The following is a 22,238-nucleotide window of genomic DNA, read 5'->3' as shown; positions in this document are numbered from 1 at the left end:
ATGAGGGTAGAGTCCTCATGAATGGGACTAGTGACCTTATAAAGAGACATGCACTTACTTTCTCTGTTCTTCACCATATGAGAATATACAATGATTGCTCTGCACACCAGAAAGTGGGGCCTCATGACATTGCATCTATTAGTATCTTTGTCTTGAACTTCCAAGCATTCAGAAGTGTGAAAAATGTTGCTTGAACCACCTAGGATTCAGTAGCCCAAACTGACTAAGACAGTGAGTACTGCCATCTTAACAATATTGAGCTTTTCAATTCCTAAACATGGGGTAGCTTTCAATTTATATTACATTGATTTTCACTTTAATCCAATCTGAATTCCTGGAACAAATCCTACTTGGTCATTGTGTTAGTCAGATTTTCATTGCTCTGACAAAATAGAACTTGGGGGAAGAGTGTCACTTTGGCTCAGTTTCAGATGTTTTAGTCCATGGTCAGCTAGCTACATTGTTCTGGGCCTGTGGTGAGGTAGAGTTTCATGGCAGAAAGGTATGACACAGCAAAGCTGCTCACCTCATGGCAGCTGGGAAACACAGAGGGAGGAAGAGGCCCTGGACAAGATACAGCCCTCAAGGGCACACTGCCAAGGACCCACTCCCTCCAACTAGGTCCCACCACTGTCCAATAACCCATTCAGCTATGGATTTATGGATTAACCTATAAAAAAGGTCAGGATTCTCCCGATCCAATTACTTCCCCAAAGTCCCACATCTGCACTGGGGACAGTCTTCAACCCATGAGCCTTTGGGGGGCAATTCAGATGCAAGCCCTGACAGCCATGGTATCTATTCCTTTACCTTACAGAGTTCTGCAGCCACAGTCATCATTGATATTGGTCTATAGTTTTCTTCTAAAGTTTTTTTTTTGGTTTTGGTATAAGGCTAATACTCTCCTAAAAGAATGAGTAAGGAAATGATCTTCTACTTTTTTGGCAAGGTTTGGAAAACATTTAATAGAGTTTGCTCGTGAAGCCAGTAGGTCCCAGAATCTTATTCTGAAAGTTTTTTTAAAAAATATTATTTATTTTTAAAATTATTATTTAAACTATTGACTGTTACAATCTCTTTTTTGTTATGCCACATTATAATTTTTTTTCTTCTTAGATTTTGGTAGTTTTTTTTTCTAGGAATTTGACAACTTCATTGATATATCTAATTAATAACTGTTTACAGTATTTTTTTATGATTTTTATGTCTATAAAATGGTTAGTATTGCCTCAATTTCATTTCTAATCTCATCAATTAGAGTCTTTTCTTCTTTTCTATTGGTTTGTCTAATTGAGTCTGCCAATTTTATTGATTTTTTTTCAAAGAATGAACGTTTTGTTTCCATACATACATCTTATTATTTTTGTATTGTCTCTCTGATTTTTTCTTTCCTCCTAGCTTTGGATTTAATCTTCTTTTTTCTAATTCCTTAAAGTTGAGTTATTGGCCTGAGATCCTTTTTAAACACAGGAATTTACAGACATAAATTTCCTGCTGAGTCCTTCTGACTTTGCTACATCTCCTTCTAAGTTCTATTACATTTTCACTTTCATTCATCTTAAGTATTTAAAATTCATCTTTAAAAGTATTTTCTTTGTGATTCTTTGACCCCACTGGTGGTTTAAGCATGTGCTGTGTAATTGCTAGTGATCATCAGAGATCTCCTTCAATGCCGACACTCAGGCTGATTTTTTTCTTGACTGTTCCCTCACTGCTATACATTCTTGATCAATCTCCAGAGTTCCTGCAGTCACATTATGCTTTCTACAATTCCTTAGTTAATTGGCTAATTTTGTAGAGGAACGGGTGGTCCATTGAAGCTCCCTGTACACCATTTTTCTCTGACATCTCTCAGTATTCTATTTTTAATCTAAGAAAGGAGGTGAAAAGTTTATCTACCTATTTTGTCTACATAAAAGTTAGGGGAGAAAAAGTAAGTCATACACAAGGATAAAAGCAACCTTTCTTATAAATATATTTTATTTTGTAGATTATGGATCTACATATTATAAATAATTATAAAAAATAAAATATTAAACAAGCAATACACAGGAGCTCTGGTTATAGTTCAGTGGTAGAATGCTTGCCTAGCACGTGAGGAGGTGCTGGGTTTGATCCTCAGCACCACATAAACAAATAAAATACATGTAATGCAACTATTAAAAAAAACTTACAACTATTTAAAAAAAAAAAAGCAATACCCAAAGCAACTGTTCCCAGAGACAAAGTTGCCCAAGTCTAACTTTATGCTGAGAAGTTGAGATTTGGGTTCAGATATCCTAGAATGCTACAATCTTATTATTATGCTAAGAGAAGCAGAACATAAAATATCTAGCAAATCAAACATTATTCCCTTCTACTAACACCTTTCTCAAGGAGAAAAAATAGTTTTGCCATCTGTACTCCACGTTCTGTCTAATAGTGAATAAACCAAGGCTACTTTTTGGAGTAATGATGAGGGAGAAATGTGCCTGTTAGAACAAGGCTATATGTTAGTTCACATTTTCCTTTCAAAATTAAGTTTCAATACAAAAACTTACTTTTGCAAATCATACACACTATGGGTGCTCTACCACTGAGGTACATCCCAAGCTCCTTTAATTTTTGAGACGGTGTCTTATAATCCTTCTGTCTTAGCTTCCTGAGCAGCTGGGATTATAGGTGTGCGCCATTTTGCCCAGCTCCCTGCATGTACTTGAGTAAAAGTGTCCACTAGAACTGAATCCCTCAACTCCTACATTCTATTACCACCACCATTTATCCACTAATATCTGAGTCCCACATCTCATTTTCAACACTTATTGACCATTCTGTTCCTTTTAAACTGTATCTCGAATCCAACTCTCATTTTATATTACTGACCTACTGCCTCAGTCTCATTGTGTATTTAACTGTACTATCCAATGAAAAACCTTGCCATTTCTGGCCTCCATTCTTAGCTTTTTCTAAATCCATTTTCCATTATGACTTCACAAATCTTTTACTAAAATAAATTGAGTGAGGACACTATTTTGTTTATATCCATTATTTGTTTCCCATCATCTACAGCAGTGATTTTTCAATATATTCCTAGAAGATTCAAGATCAACAGAATTGCCTCAGTTTCTAGGGATAAAGGCAGAGCCTCAATGTATGAGATTACCTTGTTGACCCAGTTCTTCAACCTTCAATTGGCTTCTTAATTTCTTTAAATATTTGTGCAAGTCTCTTTGTAAAAAACATTTCCCAAACTCTTTGTGTGTTGCTCCTAGATTTCTATTCAGACTTAATTTACTAAATGAAACATTTCTAATTCAGTACATTGGATTCAGAAATGCTTGTGAATATGAATGAATGTGAAAATATGTAGGTATATGTACATGGAAGAACCCTAATTCACCCACCTATAGAAAATATACATGAAATTGCTATGAACCAATCTATATTCATTTAGAAAGCTTAGCATTAAATCTTAACATATAGGTATATATTCACAAAATATAAAGTTATATATAACATACATATATTTATATGTAAGATCATAGGTATCAAGGAATTGAGAATCCCTGAAGTTTCTTTTTTTGACCACACCTTTATTCTTTTTTGATAATATCCTGTTATCCACACAGAATAAGAAAACACAAAGAGGAGAAATTGTTGCAATTTTATTTCATATTTTAAAATTATTTGTCTCATATGCTTCAGTCATAAAGTGAACATAAATAAAGATACATATAGGTGCTTTAAACACTGACAAAATCTATAACAATATATATTTTCAAATCAAATTTCCTATTTTTACAATACAACGAAAAACTAAGTTCATAAAAAGATTACATACAAAAATATAATAGTATATTAGTTCATTCTCTGAATATATGGCTCTGAAGGTAGGTTAAAATATTCACTTCACTTGAAAAAAATCCAGACACTATACTGCATGTAGATTTAAGTTAAGTATAGTCTTCCTTCCGTTAACAGTTTATTCAGTGTGAATCACAGAAGATCCATGAAGGGTCATCACTTAAGAAACTCTCCTTAGGATCACAATCAAAATTGAAAGCCTGGTTGAGAAGCATGGAAATGCCGGCTCTTGATACAATGAGGAGACATGAGTATTTGGAACTCTGGTACCACTCTGGCTCTTAACTAAACTCCTCAGTAACCTCAGGGCAAGTAGTACTTCCCTCTGATAAGAGAGAAGTCCTTACTGCTGAGGACACTGGGTCTCCGGAGTGGATTTGGAGGACACGTATACAATAGGGTGTGATTTCTTACAAGGTTCTTTTTCCAATTTGCTTGCAGGTTCTTTACTTTCATTAACGTCTGTTTGAAGCATTGACTCAGCGGCTAACCTACAGGCATTAAAGCATCCACTCTAAATTCAAATGTAGTTAAGGAAAAAAAATAGAGAAACAAACCCGTAATATATTGAGTCTCTAAGGAGGAATGGTGCTATTTTTTTTAATAAGAAAAATATTAGTCGACTCCAGTACCATTAAAATACTAAATGACTCTTGAAATGAATTATTCTTATCAATAGACTTGATTTTTAAATGTCTAGTAAATATGTTAAGGTTGATAAAAAAGGCCTGTTAAGGCCTAGATTAAAGAATTAAATCTGATGAGATATCTATCATGATAAGTACACATAACACAAAAATTGAAATGCTGGAGCAGTATTTTAAAGATAACATGACACACAAGAGGCCCATGCACAAGATGAAAACACCATGGGATCCTGGCTGCACAGATGTCTGTCTCAGACAATGAAAACACACTCAAACTGAGTTTCAACTAGGAGAATAGTTAAAGGAAAATATAAACAGTGGGGAGATAATAAAATAGGCCTGCGAACACTTTAAAGAAGCGCATCAATTAAATTTATAAAGCATGCAACAGTGAAGTTTCAAATAAAAGCCACTTGTTATAAAATCATCTTCAGATTGTGTATCTAAGTTAAGCATGCAAGACACAAGGTTGGAAATGTCTGCAGTGAGCAGATGGACTCACACACATGCAAAAAAAATAAATAAATAAAAATAAAGTGTTTTGTGGTATTTTATTTGTTTTTGTTTAACTAGCAAGGCAAATAGTTTCCAATATGCAATTTGAGTCAAACAATTTAATTAGATACATTGAAGCAATATTTTTTTCAAGCACAAAAAAGCAGAAGAAGAAATGAAGGCCACATAGCTGGCAAGATATGCACTGATCGGTTCTGGAAATCCACCTCTGGAAGACCATACAGGCCACACACACACCCACACCGTGAGCCACGCAAACCCGCACTGGCCATATGCACACTCCCACAGTGAGCAACACACACACATGCACGGCCTGCAGAACAGTTAGCACTATGGGTACTGTCAGGTAGCATCCATTTTTCATTTCCTCAAGAATATCAAGCTCTTATTTTATGTGACTTACAACATTATAAAAAAACTCAAGGAAGGAAATAATTAATTAGTTTTCCTTACAATAACAACAGCATCTTGAGTTTTATCATTGTTGAGTACATTTAGAAGCACTGAAAATTTAAAGAAAAATCAGATAAAACATACAAGGAAGTTCTTTTACATATGATGGACTGTTTTACTTTTTCGATCAAATGCACACAGAAAATGCCTGACTCTGTTCCCTTCTTTCTAATAACAAAGTAGCCCTAGTAGCACCTTAAAAACCTCACTTCATTGGAGACAACCCAACCTGGCTACTTTCACAGAAACAAGTTTGAATTTTACATGTCTAAAAATATTTATTTTTAATATACCTGCCATTGCATTACACAACCTTCATCTTGATTTCCCCTCCATTTCCCTCACTCACTTCTGTTTATCCTACCCAGATCCTGCTGTGCATGCCCAGTACTCCAGCTGCAGCCAGTTACATCCTCTTCCCTCTGTTCACTTGCTCTTACCTTCTCACTTCTATTTCTTTTAAAGGACAAGGCCCTTCAACTGGTCCTTCAGATACACATATCTGACACTTTCTCTTTTAAGTCACAAATTCAATTATGCAGAAATTGGAGGCTTTGATGTTTTAGAAAAAATGGAAACAAATTACCTTGGATATTTAAAAATGTCAAAATAATTAAAAGTAATGTCTGAAGGACTGGTATAAACATCATCAAAAGCCATAGAAAACTTCACCTACATTTTCTTAACTAAACTGTCTTCAGACTACTGTAAAACCTTTGAGAAGGTAAGTTGATTGTTCCTTCATGGCTACTCCTTTACCAGGAGAAAAGTAATAGCACATTTATTCAAACCAACAAGAGAGATGTGTGACTTTCTAATGACTCCCTTCTTCAGGAGTCCTTTCCCCTTGCAATCATTTTTGTCTTTCTCAAAGTTTTAGAGAAGTTGAAGGCAGGCAGATGAAACTAGGGGATTAGACTGCATGCAATATTGAGAAGACAGATAAAGAGACAAAGAGCATAGCTCATGCAGCGAGAAGGGAGAGAAAGGGAGGGCTGCTGGCTGACATGAAAAGAGGACACTGACCTGAGAGAGCCAGGCATGTTCTCACTTTTTTCACTTAAGGCTTGAGCAAGCGTCACACATTTCTTCTCCTTCTTTGGCTGCTGCACATCCACGGGCAGATTTTTGTGAGGAGAGAGAGGGGCAGTGGGAGTGTTTGCAGATACTGACTTTTCTAACTGCAAGTCACCTTCTGAAGGGTTAGGACAGGACTGTGTCTCCTTGTGAGGTGGGAATCTAGAAGTTCCTTCCCAGGCAGCACCACTGGCACATTCGTCTTCAGCAGGGGTCAAATCCAGAGGTAGCACCTCCCACCTCTTTTTGAGTATAGGAACTTTGATTTTCTCTGAGAATGAAAACCATTAGAAAAATCCAGTCAATAAACAAAAGACAGACCAAGGGAGAGCGGTTATACATAAAGTCTTTTCCTTTTTTCTATTCTTTCAAAATCCACTCATCACCTCACTGAAATCTATTTCTTTTTCTTTCTTTTTCATAGACTGCATTAATAAAAGCTTTTATAGATTATTTTGAGCATAAATTTTTCCTTGGGAACTCAATACAGGAATTCTAGGAATGAATAAAATGTTCTTTTGTGGTATTTTGATAAAAAATTCTAAGGGGAGATGGTTCCTAAGGGTGACCTTGGTGCCATGGAGATAAAGATGCAGTGGCAAACAGTCAGGGAGTTTAGGGTCAAGTCTGGCACTTAGCAGCTGGATGACCTTAGGAAAGTATTTAATCATCCTACATTTTAAGGTTTCTAAATCTGCAAAATGCGGATTAAAAATACTTACTTTGCTTTGTCTGTTACAAGGATTAAATGAAAAGAACAGGTCAAACTCTAAATATTGGATATCCCTTGCTGCTCCTCTGAAACCCAGATCATCTGGATTTACTAACCATCCTCCTGTCCCTTTGCTGTGTTCAGTTCAGCACACTACCCCTGAAATTCCTAATGGGTAATTTTTACTCACAGGAGCTTACTAGGATCAGGGAAGAGAAAAAGGACAAAAGAAAGAGAAGTCTTTTAAAACAATATAAAAAACTTCTCATTGTTTACATTTTCCCCACTATTGACCACAATGAACAGAGTTCAGCCTGTCAACAGGGCGGGGGCAGAAACCCGTTGAGAATCCTTAACCTAAAACATGTTGACAATACCTTTTGGGGAGGGGAGGGAGTTAGGACCATCACATTCATGGACTTCTTTACATTTGCCCTTTTATTTTAAAATTTATACATAGTAAAGTTCATTTTTTGTAGTATACAAGAGGCAGAGGGTGTATTGGGCTATTTTTTCTCAGTGATGTGACTTGCTCTAATAACTGTTCAAACATTTTTCCTTAAAGGCTAGAACTGTAAGAGAAGAGGTCGGGTAGAAATCTCCAGTGATAAATCCCCTACAGAACGACCAAGCTAAATAACTATATGCCACAAAAATACATTCACAAGAACTAAGAAAACTAGAAAAGGTAAGTTAGACTGTGAATCCCACAAGGGGAAAGGTTCCCTGTTACTGCAACACTTTGTTCCCAAGCTTTCATGGTACCACCTGCAGAAAGCCCCCAGAACTCAGTGTATATACTAAAAAAAGTAAGCAAAAAAAAAGATATTTGACTTCCTCACCACCAGAGTCCCTCTGTGGGAGTCTCACTGCATGGGCTCACAGCAAGCACTGAGAATACTCCATGGGATGCTCCTGAGACCAGCTAGAAGGAAGGAGAAGTAGGGCTCGAACTAGCACACAGAACTTGGCACTGGCCCTCCATCCCTGCCAGAGGAGACATGCTAGCAGACAGAATGTTTAGAAATGTTTACTGCTGGAGGAGGGGTTCATAGATCCTCTGGACTCAAGAGCCTGACTGGCTCTCCCACATGCCTTGAGTGTACTCCATGAATCTCCCATGGGTCCATCCAGGTTGGAAACTGCACTAGCAGCAGAGTTGTCAAAAAACCTGCATCTAACCTGAGCTCAGGGTGCCCTCTAATGCTGAAATGGAATACCATAGGCAGTCTGCTAAAAATGTCTAAACAAGCCTACTGGAGTAGAATAGTCACAAACAAGTCCAGATTGGAAAAAAAAAAAGAAAGAGATACCTAATTCATCAATGAAGAGACAAAGATATATGTTACAATAACTAAGAAGAGCCAAGGAAAGATGTCTTTATCAAATAGACAAAACATATTGCCAAAGATAAACCCAAAAGACATTCATATGCATGATTTGGCAGACAAAGAATTTAAAATATCTGGTTTAAAAAAAACTCAAGAAACTTCAAGAAAACAGAGGACCAATTAAGAAAAATTTATAAGGAGACATTTAACAGATTGAAATAATTTTAAAAAATCAAATTCTGGAGCTGATAAATAAATGAAATAAAAAAGCCACTGGTGGGCATTAATAGCAGAACTGACCAAGAAGAGGAAAGAATTGGTGAGCTTGATAACAGGCTATTTGAAAACAGAGGAGAAAAAAGAATGAAAAAGAATGAAGAAAATTCATGAGATCTCTGGGACACCATTAAAACAGCAAATCTATGTCATTGGTGTCCAAGAGGATCTAGAGAATGACAAAAGGTTAGAATTAAGTTTATCCAAAAATATAACAGAAAACTTTCCAAATCTAAGATACAAACACCCAATTACAGGATAATCAAAGGTTGCCAATCAGATTCAACCCAAATAACTCTCAAAGGTCAAAGACAAAGAGGACTATGAAAGCAGCAAGAGGAAAGAAAGAAGAAAGTGACACAGAAGGGAATTCTAATATGACTGGTGGACTTCTCAGCAAAAACCCAAAGGACATAAGGGAATGAGATGATATCCAAACTGCTGAAGGAAAAACATCTGCCAACCAAGAATAATGTACCCACCAAAGCTTCTTCAGAAGTAAAGGGAAGACAGACCTTCCCAGACAAAACCTGAATGCACTCATGGCAACAGACTATCTTACAAGAAAGGCTGAAGGGAGTTCTTCAAATGCAAAGAGAAAAAAAACGATGAAAATGTCTAATATGAAAACATCTGAAGGTATAAAAACCCACAGGTAAAAGTGAGCATTCAGATACATCCAAAATAACACGGGAATTAGGGGATGTAAACCATCTATATCCTTAGTAAGAAGCCTAAAGGACAAAACTAATACAAATACAGTAATCTGCTAAGGGATATGTAATATAAAAAGATGTAAATTTTAACATCAAAAACTCAAAATATGGGAGAGAAATGGAGTTGAAGAGTAGAAGGCTTTTTTTTCTTTTTTGTTTTGAAATTAAGTTGTTGCAGCTCAAAATAACCTGTTGTAATTATAAGATGTTCTGTGAAAGCCTCATGGTAACCACAGAGCAAAAACCTTAAATAGATACACTGAAAATAAAAACCATGGGATCAAAACATGCTGATAGGAAAAAAAAAATCACTTAACAAAGGAAGACAGGAAGATAAGAACAAAGATGTACAAAACAACCAGAAAACAAGTAATTACATGACAGTACCCAAATCTGACTCTGCTGCCTACAAGACACTCACTTGTAAGGAATAGATAGATTGTGAACAAATGGAAAAAGATATTCCATTGAAATGGAAACCAAAAGAGAGTAGGAGTTGTTATACTTAAATAAAATATGCTTCAAGTCAAAAACTAAGGAGACAAGGCCATTACAGAACAAAAAAAGAGTATACAACAATTGTAAATATGTCTAAATACATAAAGCAAGCATTATTAAATGTAGATCGATAGGCAGCAATTTTTTTGTGGTGATAAGGTACTTTAACAGCCCACTTCTAGCAATGGAAGAGCATCTAGCCAGAAAACTAGCAGAGAAACATCAGATTTTAAACTGTACTCTAGACCAAATGGAGCTAACAGAAGTTACAGACCTTTCCATGCACCAGCTGCAGCACATTCCTCTCAACTGCACATGAAATGTTCTCAAGGGTATCATGTCAGGCCACAAAAGAGAACATCAGAAACTGTACAAAGATGTAAAAATTAAACATACTTAGAAGCAACCAATAAGTCAATGAGGAAATTAAAAGATAAATTTAAATATTTCTTTTCACAAGTAAAAATGAAAATATACCAAATATGCCAAAACTTTATGCTTTCAGCAAAAGCAATTCTAAGAAGGAAGTTTATAGCAATAAACTCCTACTTCAAAAAAAGAAGGAAGAGAACAGCTTAGTGGTGGAGTGCTTGCCTAGCACGTAAGATGCACTGGGTTCAATCCTCAGCCCTGCATATAAACAAAATAAAGGTTCAAAAAAATTTAAAATTTTTTTAAAAAAAGAAGAAAGATCTCAATGTCTCATCTCAATAAACTAGAAAAAAATAAGAAAAAAAATAAGACCAAAATTAGTAGAAGGAAGAAATGGTAAGGATCAGAGCACAAATAACCAAAATAGAGGAAAAAAGAAAATAAAAGATAAATGAATAATTGGTTTTTGAAAAGATAAACAAAATGAATAAATCTTTAGCCAGACCAAAAAAAAAAAAAAAAAAAAAAAAAAACTCAAATAAATTTTAAAAAATCAGAGGTGAAAAGGGAAACCTTAACTGACCTCACAGAAACAAAGAATTTTAAGAACTAGTAAATACAAACAAATTGGAAAACCTGAAAATAAAAAATTCTGGAAAGCAGAAGGCAACAGCATATCAAAATAATTAAATATCACGATCAAATGGAATTCACCCTAGGATCAAAGAATGGCTTAAAATACAAATCAACAAGCTGATATATCACATTTCAGACAAAAGGGCAAACACCATAGGACCATTTCAATAGAAAAAAAATTGATAAAACTTAACATCCTTTTTTGATAAAAACTCTAAATAAATTAGGCATAGAAGAAACACATCTCAGTATATTAAAGGCCATAGATGATAAACCCACAGATATCATACTCAACAGGGTCAAAATCAAAGTGTTTCCTTTAGGATCTGGAACAAGACAAGGATGCCACCAACATTCACTGTTATGACTCAACACAGAACTTGAAGTCCTAGCCAGAGAAATTAGATAAAAGGAAGAAATAATAGGCAGCCGAATTGTAAAGGAAACCGTCCCTGTTTTCAGATAATACAATCTTTTACAGAAAATTCTGAATACTCTACTTAAAAACTATTAGAACTAATAAATACAGTAAAGATATAAGATACTAAAGCCAATATATAAAAGTCAGTAGTGTTTCCATTCAAAAATAGCAAATTATCTGAAAAAGAAATAAGGAAAGTAATCCCATTTATAAAAGCTATGGTTTTAAAAAAAAGTGAAATAAAATACCTAGGAAAAAATTTAATCAAGGAGATGAATGAGCTCTATAGTGAAAACCATATAACACTGGTGAAAATTGAAAAGACAGAAAAACATGGCAAGATATCTCATATTCATGAACTAGAAGAATTAATATTGTTAAAATATTCATTCTACCCAAAGCAATCTACAAATTCAATGCAATCCTCATCAAAATTCCATAATTTTCTTTACAGAATAAGAAAAAAATAATCCTAACCTGTCTTAAACAATAAAATTTCAAATAGTCAAAGAGCAGAAAGAACAAAACTGGAACAATCCTAGTACCTGACTTCAAAATATACTACAGTGCTAAACTGACCAAAATAGCATGATACGGGCACAAAAACAGTGAAGAGAGCAATGGAGCTCAGAACACATACTGGGGAAAGGACAGTCCTTTAATAAATGGTCCTGAGAAAACTGGATCTCCACATGTAGAACCATGAATACTCATTATTTCTTCATTGAGAACATTCTCAACTTCTACAAAATCAACCTTTTTTAAATTTCACAGATGAATAGGATCATGTAGTGTTTGTCTTTTTGTGCCAGACTTCTCTCTTATCATATACAAAAATCAACTAAAAACTATAAAATTACTTGAAGAAAACATAGGGAAATGCTACATGACCTCGGTCTGGGCAAATGTTTTTTAGACAATCCCTTAAAAGCAAGAGAAACAAAAGCAAAAACAAGCAAACCAGATAATATCAAACTAAAAGTTTCTATAGCAAGGAAAACAATCAACAAAGTGAAGAAAAACTACAGAATAGAAGAAACTGCTTGCAAATTATACAGCTGACAAAGCATTACTATGTAGTATCTATAAGGAACTAAAAGAACTCAATAGCAAAAACCCTTAATATAATCTGATTTTAAATATGGGCAAAAGACCTGAACAGACATTTTTCTAAAGAATACAGAGGTTTACGAAAAAATTCTCAACACCACTAAATCACTAAACATCAGGAAAAATGCAAATTAAAAACACAATGAGAAACTATTTCACCCAAGTTAGAATAACTATTATCTAAAAAAAAAAAAAAAAGAAATTCTGGTGAGGATATGGAGAAAGGAGAACTCTCATATACTGTGAGTGGATCTATAAATTAGTAGTCATTATGGAAAATAGTATGGAAGTTTCTCAAAAATTAAAAATAGAATTAACATGTGACCCAGCAATCCCAATACCAAGTGTTTGTGTGTGTGTGTGTGTTTTTCCAGATATCTGAATTCCCATAAATGGAGAAAGAAAATGTGATATGTATAAGTAATGGAATACTATGCATTCATAAAAAAGGTATGAAATCCTGTCATTTGTGACAACTTGAATGACCTAAGGATCTTGTGTTAAATGAAATAAGTCAGGCACAAAAAGGAAAACACTACACATTCCTATTCATCTGTGGAATCCAAACCAGGTTGATTTTGTAGAAGTTGAGTGTTCTCAATGAAGAATGAATATTTAAGGTGATCACATGCTAATTACCTTCATTTAATCATTACACAATGTATATATAAATAGAAACATAATAAATGTCCAATTATTATATGTCAATAAAAAATATAGAATTCCCAATATTTAGTTGGAACATGGCCCCTGAGAATCAAGATTGAATTTTCTCAATCTTGCCTTGCTGTGACAGCAAGGCCACATAAATCAACTCTGCTCAATGGGATACTGGCAGACAAACACAAAAGGAGTCTGAATCCTGCAATGCCTCCTAGACTTTCATCGGCGGAAGAATAATCACAAGCACTTAAACCTAAACTGTGTTTAGATCTTCTATAAATAATCTGAATTAGGATAACTTCCAACATTAGCTGCTTATTTAACTTTTTGGTATGACAATATGCTACGATTTAAAGTGGATAAGCCTCAAGTGACAGTATGATGAAACCTAGACATCCAAAATAGCCACATATCACATTCATTCATACCTAGTTCCCTTTGAATTTTTCAGTTGTAAATTTCCCTTATTAACTACAGATTGATAACCACAAAATTGGTTTGTAATGAGATTTGCTAAAAGCTATAGTTTGAAAAAAAATGTTGATACACTTTCTCAGTGCTACTTAGGACTTAAAAGAAAAAAACATACGAAACTTGCATACCTTCAGGTTCATACTTCAGCTTTAATTCATCTAGCTTAGCTCTCAGTTTCATATTTTCACTTTCTGCAAGCTGAAGGCATCTTTCATTTGCAAAAAGTTTTTGCTCGATATCCAGGGTTCCGCTGGCTCTCAAACAATGCTTTCCTCCGCTGTATGGACAATTCACTTTTGCTGCTTTCATTTTCTTTGCTACAGTAACAGAAAAGAAGAACCAAGGAATGTTAATATATAATTTTGTGAATAACTTAGTGGGATGAATCTCTAATTTTATATTTGAACACTTGGTTAAAAATATATTTCTTTGGGATTTCTAGTAACAAAGAAACAACAAATAATTAAAGTTTAACAATAGCATTCCCCGCTGCCAAAATTCATACATTATTCCAAGGTGATTCATGCATAAATTCCCTTTAAGTTATGAGATACTTATTCTTGAGAAATTTGGATTATAAGAATATTTTCTACATGAAAGTCCTTTTTACTTACCAATCTAAAAAGCTAAACACAAATTATTTACTGAAAGTATTCTTCAGTAATTAGTAATTATTAAATCTTGCATAAAACTCATGTATTACACAAAGACATGTTATTGACTTTCTTTTCTATGGAAATTTCTTTTGGCAATTTGAACTTAAAAATTTGTTATTATTTGAATACCATCTATTAAAATAAATAAAAAGTCTTTAACTTCCATCTGCCAACCCAGACACCTACTTTAAGTTCTCAAGCTTTAGCTGAAGTAAATCTGTATAATAGGTGTTATCTTCCAGAGCACCAGAGTTGCCTGAAGGTTTTAAATCCATACTTTCATATAAATTCTAAAGAAAGAAAAAATTCTTATTACTTACATAACAAATTAGGTTACTGTATGCTTATTAACAGTGGCAGCAGCCACATGTTAATCTCTCATCCTTTGACAAATACTCTTCAAAGATCCACCCACTTACCTGAGTGCAGTAGGTACAAGAACCACCAGTCCTTCCTCAGGTAAGAAAAGTGGCTCAAGGTACTACCGGCAAGTAAATCAAGAGCTAGATTCTGAATCCAGATCTAACTCGCACTCATATCTCTGAGTCCCAACTATACCTGTCTTAGGATTTCACTCTCCTGGCTTTTAGAATGAGAGAAGCAAATGCTTTTGGGGTTGAATTCTGGTATGACAAAGCTATACAATGGAAAAATACGAAAAAAGAGAGGAGATTCTTGAGGTTATTTTTGGTATCCATGCTTTAAATATTCTGATTTACTCTTTGAATATTTTCTTTACTGGAAAAAAAAGCAGATGTTTAAAAACTTGCAAAGAATTTCAGAGATTGCACTTTTTAAAATCCTCCTAATTTAAGGTCACAATTTTCAAAGCACAAAGCCTCAGGGATAGACTACATATACCTGCCAAGTGACACACTGCAAATTTAGCTAAAAGTATAATACTTTTAATAGTTTTTAGAAGAAACAGAGATAAAGTCATATAAACAAATTTTTCTTCAAAAATGTCAAAATAAAGAAAGAGAAACTGTTCCAGATTAAGGAAGATTGAAGAGACTTCATGGTAAAACATGCAACCTTGGATTAGGCCCTAGAATTGAAAACACTAGATTTTTTTTTTCTTTTAATATTTGCTAAGGGTATGTTTTCATCAGCTATTTTTTTTTTTTTTTTGTCTCGGTGACCAAAAGATCTAACAAGAACAATGTAAGGAGAAGTTTACTTGGGGTTCATGGTTTCAGGTCTCAATCCACAGATGGCCAACTCTATTGCTCTGGGCCCAAGGTGAGGTAGAATATCATAGTGAAAGGGGGAGGGGAGGAAAGTAGCTTAGAGGGGGGAGGAAATAGCTTAGAAAATGGTAATCAGGAAGCAGAGAGAGAGAGAGCTCTCTGCTCACCAGGGACAAAATTCCAGTCACTCCTCCAGTAACTTAACTCCTCTAGTCACACTCTACCTGCCTAAAGTTACTACTCAGTTAATCCATTTAAGTGGATCAATCCACAGATCAGGTTAAAGCTCTCATAATCCAAACATTTCTCCTCTAAAAATTCTTGCACTAACACAATAGCTTTTGAAGGACAGCAGAAGTCAAATCACATAGGGATGTATAAACCCTCAGACTGTCTTTTGTAAATACAATTGAAAGCCTTATGCAGATTGAGAAAGGAAATGACATGATCTCTTGTGCTTTTCCATGAGAAAGAATGATTCTACATTGAGAAAGAATGATCTGAATGGCAATGATGGAGCAGGCAATCTGGTTAGAAGGCTGGGAGAAAGAAGACAGTGGCCTAGATAGATGTTTTATAAATCATGTCCCTAAGAATTTGTGGACTAAATGTGAGACTTCTAGATCTTTGGGTCAAGCAACTGAATGTCATTCAATTTACTAAATAAATAAACTAAAGACAGAGAATGTTTGATTAGTAGACAGGGAATTAAATATTCTGTTTGTTTATATCAAGTTTGAGATACTCTTAAGTGGGCAATTGAATACATTAATTAAGAGTTCAAGGGAGGACTATTGCTCCTCCCTTGAACTCTTAATTAATTGTTAATTAAACAGTTTAGGTCACTAAACTACTGGGGGCATTTAAATGATATTCAAAGCTCCAAAATAAGTGAGGTCACCTATGAAGAGTGTGGACAAACAAAACTTAGTGATAAATATGGTAGGTAAATTGTGGTAGAAAGAGTAAACATAATTGAAACTCAGAAGACACTGCTTTGGAAAGAATATCAGGAATTCATTAACTTATTCACCTTTAATGAAAATGGCATAGATAGGAAATTAGATCTTCAGAAAATAAAATAATTACTGCTAGACAAAATAAACCTTCAATAGCTAAGCACACCCTCACAAACAGAGGAATCCATAGTCTTACCTCAGTCATGGTCATCATTTCATTACGACATTTATCTAATTGATTTTGCAATTCACTTTGGCTCTCCAATAGTTGTAAACCATACTGTGCAGCTTTTAGTCGCTCTTTTTCATCCTCTTTGAGCTTGCTTCGAAGATCTGCAATATCTGCCTCCATGTTCTTTTCCTGTTTTTAGACTATTATAAATAGAAGAAATACAATTTTTTGAGCTTAAACAAAAAAGCCCCCTACAATAAAACCAATAATAAAGGAACCATGTATCCCCAGTGCTACTATCATATAGAAACATAATATTGAGATTTTATTCCTGACTTGTAAGGAGTCAAATTTGCATTCTTGTTCTAAGAGCAAAAATTGTTCTGATAATTTTTTTACTTGAGTTGAGACCAAACCAAAAAGAACAGAAAAAAAGAATACACTCAATTGTGCTCCTAAGAAACTCAACATTAGGAAACTATTCAATTTTTCAATTGTTATATGTTAAATGTCCATAATTACTAAGGTAGAATTAGTCTCATAATTGTGTTACTGTCAAAATAATCAAAGTAAAAAGAGAGCAATGACAGAAACCAAGAAACTTTATGGTATACATGCATGACTGCTACTTAAGAGTATAAAAAGACAGTTTTAAATCAGACTCACAAGATAAAGTAAAGAATATCCTGTCTTATTTTTTTATAGTAGTACTACTTTGCTTAATGTATTTGTTTCATTGGAAACAGATTCACAGTATTTTTCTAATTACTCTTAACAGAGTATGTAAAATAGAAACTATGTTCAGAGCAATTTCCAGGCTAAGCCTTACAAGTTTATACATAGGATAACTGTACTTTAACTTAACCTCATTTATCGTCCCTTCCTCTTTGGCCTTAGTCCCTTTAAGCCAAACTGAAACTGGACTTTGCTTTCATAGAGCATCAGATGATTCCCTATGTCTTAATTTTATAGAATCATGCATTTAACAAACATTTACTGAATGCCCCATTAGCTAGGCTTCATTCTGGGCACTTCAGATCATTATGACGCAAAACTGGCAAAGTTACTCATTCATTAAACTTACATTCCAAGAGGGGAAAATAATAAGTAACAGCATAAAAATTAAATACATTAGAAAATAGAATTGGAAGAAAAACAAAAGCTCAAAAGAGATAGGTGGTGTAAATAGGAGGCAAAAGATGGGAAATAGGTATGCATCATTGTGTGGAAGAAATGTTCCAGGCAGATGGGAAACCCTAATATGGAAAAAGAGTCCAAGATATGAGCTAGAATTTATGTCACAGATAATAAAGGAGCCGGCAGATCAGTCCATTATAAAGAGTTTGGCTTCTAGCTTGTGTAAAATGGGAAGTCACTTCAAAGTCTGAAGTAGACAATTTGGTAAAATTTAAGAGAATCATTTCACTGCTGTGTTGAATAGTTAGGATGAAACAAAATTGGAAGCAGAGAGACCATCTGAGATAATGCCTCATGCTAGGTGGTGGCATAGTAGGTAGGAAATGCCCAGATTCTACCTATATTTTAAAGGTAAAGCCAACATGATTTTCTTATATATGGAATATAGCAAAATAAAAAATGCCTTTAAAAAGTAAAAGTACCTTCAAGGCTATGCCCTGAGCAACTAGCAGAATGGAGTTGCCCTCATTTGAGATATTGATGTAAAGTTTTGGGGGGGCCAGGGGGACCAGGATTTCAAGTTTTGCATGAAAAATGTCAAGCAGGCAGCTGAATGAATATATATGTAGGAGAGGGGTATAGGCTAGAGATATAAATTTGGAAGTTATCAGCACAAGTCCTTCAGATTGAGTATCAACAGAGGATGAACATAACAAAGAGAAGAGGACGAAGGACTGAACCCTACTAGAAGGTGAGGAAAAAGATGTAAAGTATATTCAGGAGTTAACAGTGAGGTAAGGAGGAAATCAAGAGCATGTGCTGTCTTAGAAGCCAATAAACAAAGTGTATTAAGGAGGTAGGAGAGCTCATATCAAACGCTGCTGCTAAGTCAAATTGGCCACTGGATTTTGAATTTATGGAGGTCACTGGTGACCCCAAGAGAATTTTGGTGGGAAGATGGGGTAAAAGCCCACTTGAAATGAATATGATAGAGAATGGTAGGAGATGAAAAAGTGACAGAAAATACAGTTTTGCTTCAAAAAGCAAATAGGATAGTAGCTGGAATGGAAGTAGAGACAAATTTACTTACTATTTTAAAGATACAAAACAATATGTGTGTATACCCTAGGATAAATTCATGACAGAAGATGACATAGGAGATACTGGAGAACTGCCAGAGTGATGTCCTTGACTAGAGGATGAGGTCTAATGTACTGAGAATGTAGCATGGATATCTTCTCTGAAATGAAAACAAAGCATACAATATAGATACTGATTAACTAGGGAGATATAGTAGGGAGTATATTGAAGTAAACCTAGTTGGTTTTTTGTTCATTTATGTTTTGGTAGCAGGGTATTGGGGATTGAACCCAGGGCCTGCCTGACCCATGCTAGGCAAGTGCTATACCACTGAGCTACATCCCCAACCCTAGTGTGACCTTTTAAATGCCTCACTTATCACTGAATTAGAAAACAAAGTTCTTAACTGAGAATCAGTAGGTAGGAGATATAGGGTTTTATAATAGGGTAAAATAGATACCATAAACTAACCAGTGCAGACTACTTTAAAATGCAAGACCTTTTCAAAACCTATATACAGTGAAGCTAGCCAGCTAACTGTTGCTTTATTAACAATAACTTATATTTTTTGGGGATTTACCACCTGCTAAAAGAAGTGCTTCAAATACATCATTTCATTTAATGCTCTTCATGAGCCCATGTTAAGCCATTATTATTATCTCCATCTATCAAAATAAAAATGAGGTTAACCTCAAGGCCTCCAATTAAGGAATACACAAGGAAGCCAAAACATTAGTTCTCATTCATTCAAAAAATTTGCTGGAATTTTATTACATGTCAGACAATGCGCTTAGTGTTGAGGATAAAATAATGATCCAAACACTAGAAAATATTTTGTCTTCTTGAATTTTATAGTACATTAGTAGAAAGGCATCAAATCAAATAACTAAACTATAATGTTACAAGTGTGATAAGTGCAAAAGGGAGAGCTGTAACTAAGGTGGTATCTAAGCCTATAACAAGAGGGAACAGTTCCCTGATTACGTGACTTTTCAGCTGAGCTCTAATGAGTGAAAAAAGAATTAATCTATCAACCTGCAAAGAGTTAACCTATCCTTTAGCCATGGATGAACTAAAACTAATATGTGCCATAAATTTTGCTTGGTATCTATGTACATTTTCTTAGCAATGTTCTCAAAGATCTCATAGTGTAGAAGAACTTACATTTTAAACATACAATCTTAATGTGGCACAGAAAGGTTAAGTAACTTGCTCAGGGTTATCAGTCACTCAGGACCTAAATGAGATGGGAACCAGAGTCCATTTCCAAAGCCTGGTGCTCACATTTCTGTCTGGCCTCTCAAAACAGCATACAAGCCATGCGCAGTGGCTCACGCCTATAATCCCAGTGACTTGGGAGGCTGAGTCAGGAGGATCCCAAGTTCAAAGCCAGCCTTAGAAACGGCGAGTCCCTAAGCAATTCAGTGAGATCCTATCTCTAAATAAAATACAAAACAGGGCTGAGGATGTGGCTTAGTGGTTGAGGGCCCCAGAGTTCTATCTCCGGTACACCGCTCCACCCGCCCCCCCCCAAAAAAAAAAAAAACAGCATACAAAAAACATTGGAACACAGGAAGCTCTAGAAGTCAAAGCTGCCTGGGCCCTTCCACCTCCATCCCTTACTAGTGGCACGAATTCGGACAAGTAACTTAACGCCTTGTTTCATCATCTTCAATACAAGGAGGGTAATGACCATCTTACAGGCTTATTGAGAACATTAAACATGATAATGGATGGAATACAAATAGGGCAGGGAGACACGCATGATTTAAAAGTTTCGAGTAACGTTTTAAAAAAGTAAACAAAGGACAAAATTCATCTTGACGTTTTACTTGACCCAATGCATCCAAAATATCATTTCAACTCGTAATCATAATAATTGCCAGAGATACAGCTCTTGTGGGATACTACCTTTAAAATCCAGTGTATAATTTACATTTAATTCGGGTTGCCACAGTGGCTAGGGGGCCATCGTACTGGACAACGCACCTCCAGGGGCCATCAGTCTGAGGCTCCCAGCAGCCGCCTGGCCTTCCATATTTAGCCAGAGTTCCCCAGAGAAGCGAGAACGTCCAACCGAAGACTGGGGCCCGACTGGAAGCCAGCTTATAAGAATTTAGGGTTCTGGCATCGAAGGCGTTTGGCCAAAGCCTCCGCCAAGACCCAGGCCCCAGGCTTCCTCAAGCCCTGCTCCCCACCGCCTACTGCTCCTCTCCACTCTCACTAGTCTTTACCTCTGTCGTCCTCACTCCTTCCCCCAGCTGCTGGCAAGAGCTGAGAGGTCTGGGCGTCCAGATCCGTGATGCTAACCTCAGCCTGCCAGAGAGTTGCCCTCCCATTCATTTACCTAGTAGTCCTGTAAGCGCCAGGGCTTTTTGAACACAGTTCCCGCGAGAACTCTCACTTCTCACAAAACGTTCCTCTAACAGCGCGAGAAAAGCCAACGCCTAGGAGCGTTTGGCAGAAGCGCCCCGCCCACCCCCCCCTGCAACGACTGCACAGGTGCGAGTGGCGAACCCTGGGCTGGCGCAGGCGCAGACCTGTCCTCTTGGCGTGTCAGTTTTACCTCAGGTGGTTTTCCAGGCTTTCGTCTAGGTGTTTGCTTAAAATTGCTATGTTTGTGGGGCTTGTGGTTTTATGACAGGGCCTTCTGGAGGGACAGTGTCGGTTGGCAGGGATAGGTGGGACTGACCTTGGGGGCCGTTGTCAGCGTTGTCCACCCACCAACGGACTGCGCGCGTGCCCTCGGAGGACCTTCCCGCAGAATCTCTTGTGGACTTTTCATAGTGGAGGGCCTTCATCCCAATACTTTTTGGAGACTTTCTTATTTTTATTCTGATAACTCGTGACATGCCCTATCAGAGCCCAAGTGAGAAATACTTAAGACACTTAAATCAGAGTCATTCGAGCAGAGAGAAACCAAAGCACATTATACCTCAGATATAGGGCCGGAGAAATATATAATGCGGGAATCCCATTATATACACAGATGGACACAGATGCCTGCATTGAGTCAGAGCCCCAGAACACGAACGGGCTGCAGTAATTCTTCAGAGAAGCAAAATTAATAGGCGATGCCTCTCTGTATCTCCCAATATATAAAACATTATATATTACAGTAGAAAGAGAGATTTATAAGATTCATTTAAGAAATTTGTAAGACATGTAAATATAGACAGCTATAGAGATAGATATAGATGAGATATATAAAGAAATTTATTTTGAGGAATTGGTTCATGCAACTGTGGGGGCTGGCAAGTCTGAAATATGCAGGGGAGCTCAGCAGGTTGGAAACTCAG

At 35.9% G+C, this 22,238-nt stretch overlaps 1 protein-coding gene and 1 pseudogene across 3 annotated transcripts; both read right to left on the bottom strand.

Annotated features, from left to right (window-relative positions):
• Nucleotides 1–3,948: 3,948 nt before the first annotated feature.
• On the bottom strand, nt 3,949–13,925 carry LOC144374809 (protein Spindly-like; annotated as a pseudogene).
• Nucleotides 13,875–21,308, bottom strand: LOC144374819 (protein Spindly-like). Of its 3 annotated transcripts, none has more exons than XM_078037584.1 (4): nt 21,174–21,308; nt 16,747–16,922; nt 14,588–14,691; nt 13,875–14,062 (listed from the first exon to the last, which is right to left on the bottom strand). In XM_078037584.1, the coding sequence occupies exons 2-4, from the start codon at nt 16,900–16,902 to the stop codon at nt 13,957–13,959; spliced, it is 366 nt and encodes a 121-aa protein (XP_077893710.1). In that variant the 5' UTR covers nt 16,903–16,922; nt 21,174–21,308; the 3' UTR covers nt 13,875–13,956. The 3 variants fall into 3 exon arrangements, with proteins under 3 accessions (XP_077893710.1, XP_077893712.1, XP_077893711.1); XM_078037586.1 differs by lacking the exon at nt 21,174–21,308 and adding an exon at nt 20,929–21,025; XM_078037585.1 differs by lacking the exon at nt 21,174–21,308 and adding an exon at nt 20,851–21,000.
• Between the last annotated feature and the right edge of the window lie 930 nt (nt 21,309–22,238).

This window comes from Ictidomys tridecemlineatus, unplaced genomic scaffold, assembly GCF_052094955.1.
Source record: "Ictidomys tridecemlineatus isolate mIctTri1 unplaced genomic scaffold, mIctTri1.hap1 Scaffold_89, whole genome shotgun sequence".
Lineage (NCBI taxonomy): Eukaryota > Metazoa > Chordata > Mammalia > Rodentia > Sciuridae > Ictidomys > Ictidomys tridecemlineatus.
This window is presented reverse-complemented; position numbering and strand designations above follow the sequence as displayed.

What these genes read in the sequence shown, in the direction of transcription:
- LOC144374819 (XM_078037584.1), bottom strand. Translation starts at nt 16,902, where the DNA reads ATGGAGGCAGATATTGCAGATCTTCGAAGCAAGCTCAAAGAGGATGAA. An exon ending in AAATGATGACCATGACTGAG is followed by an intron (nt 14,692 to 16,746) that starts GTAAGACTATGG and finishes TTCTTTCTTTAG; the next exon opens with AATTTATATGAAAGTATGGA. An exon ending in CTAAAGCTTGAGAACTTAAA is followed by an intron (nt 14,063 to 14,587) that starts GTAGGTGTCTGG and finishes CTGTTACTGTAG; the next exon opens with CAAAGAAAATGAAAGCAGCA.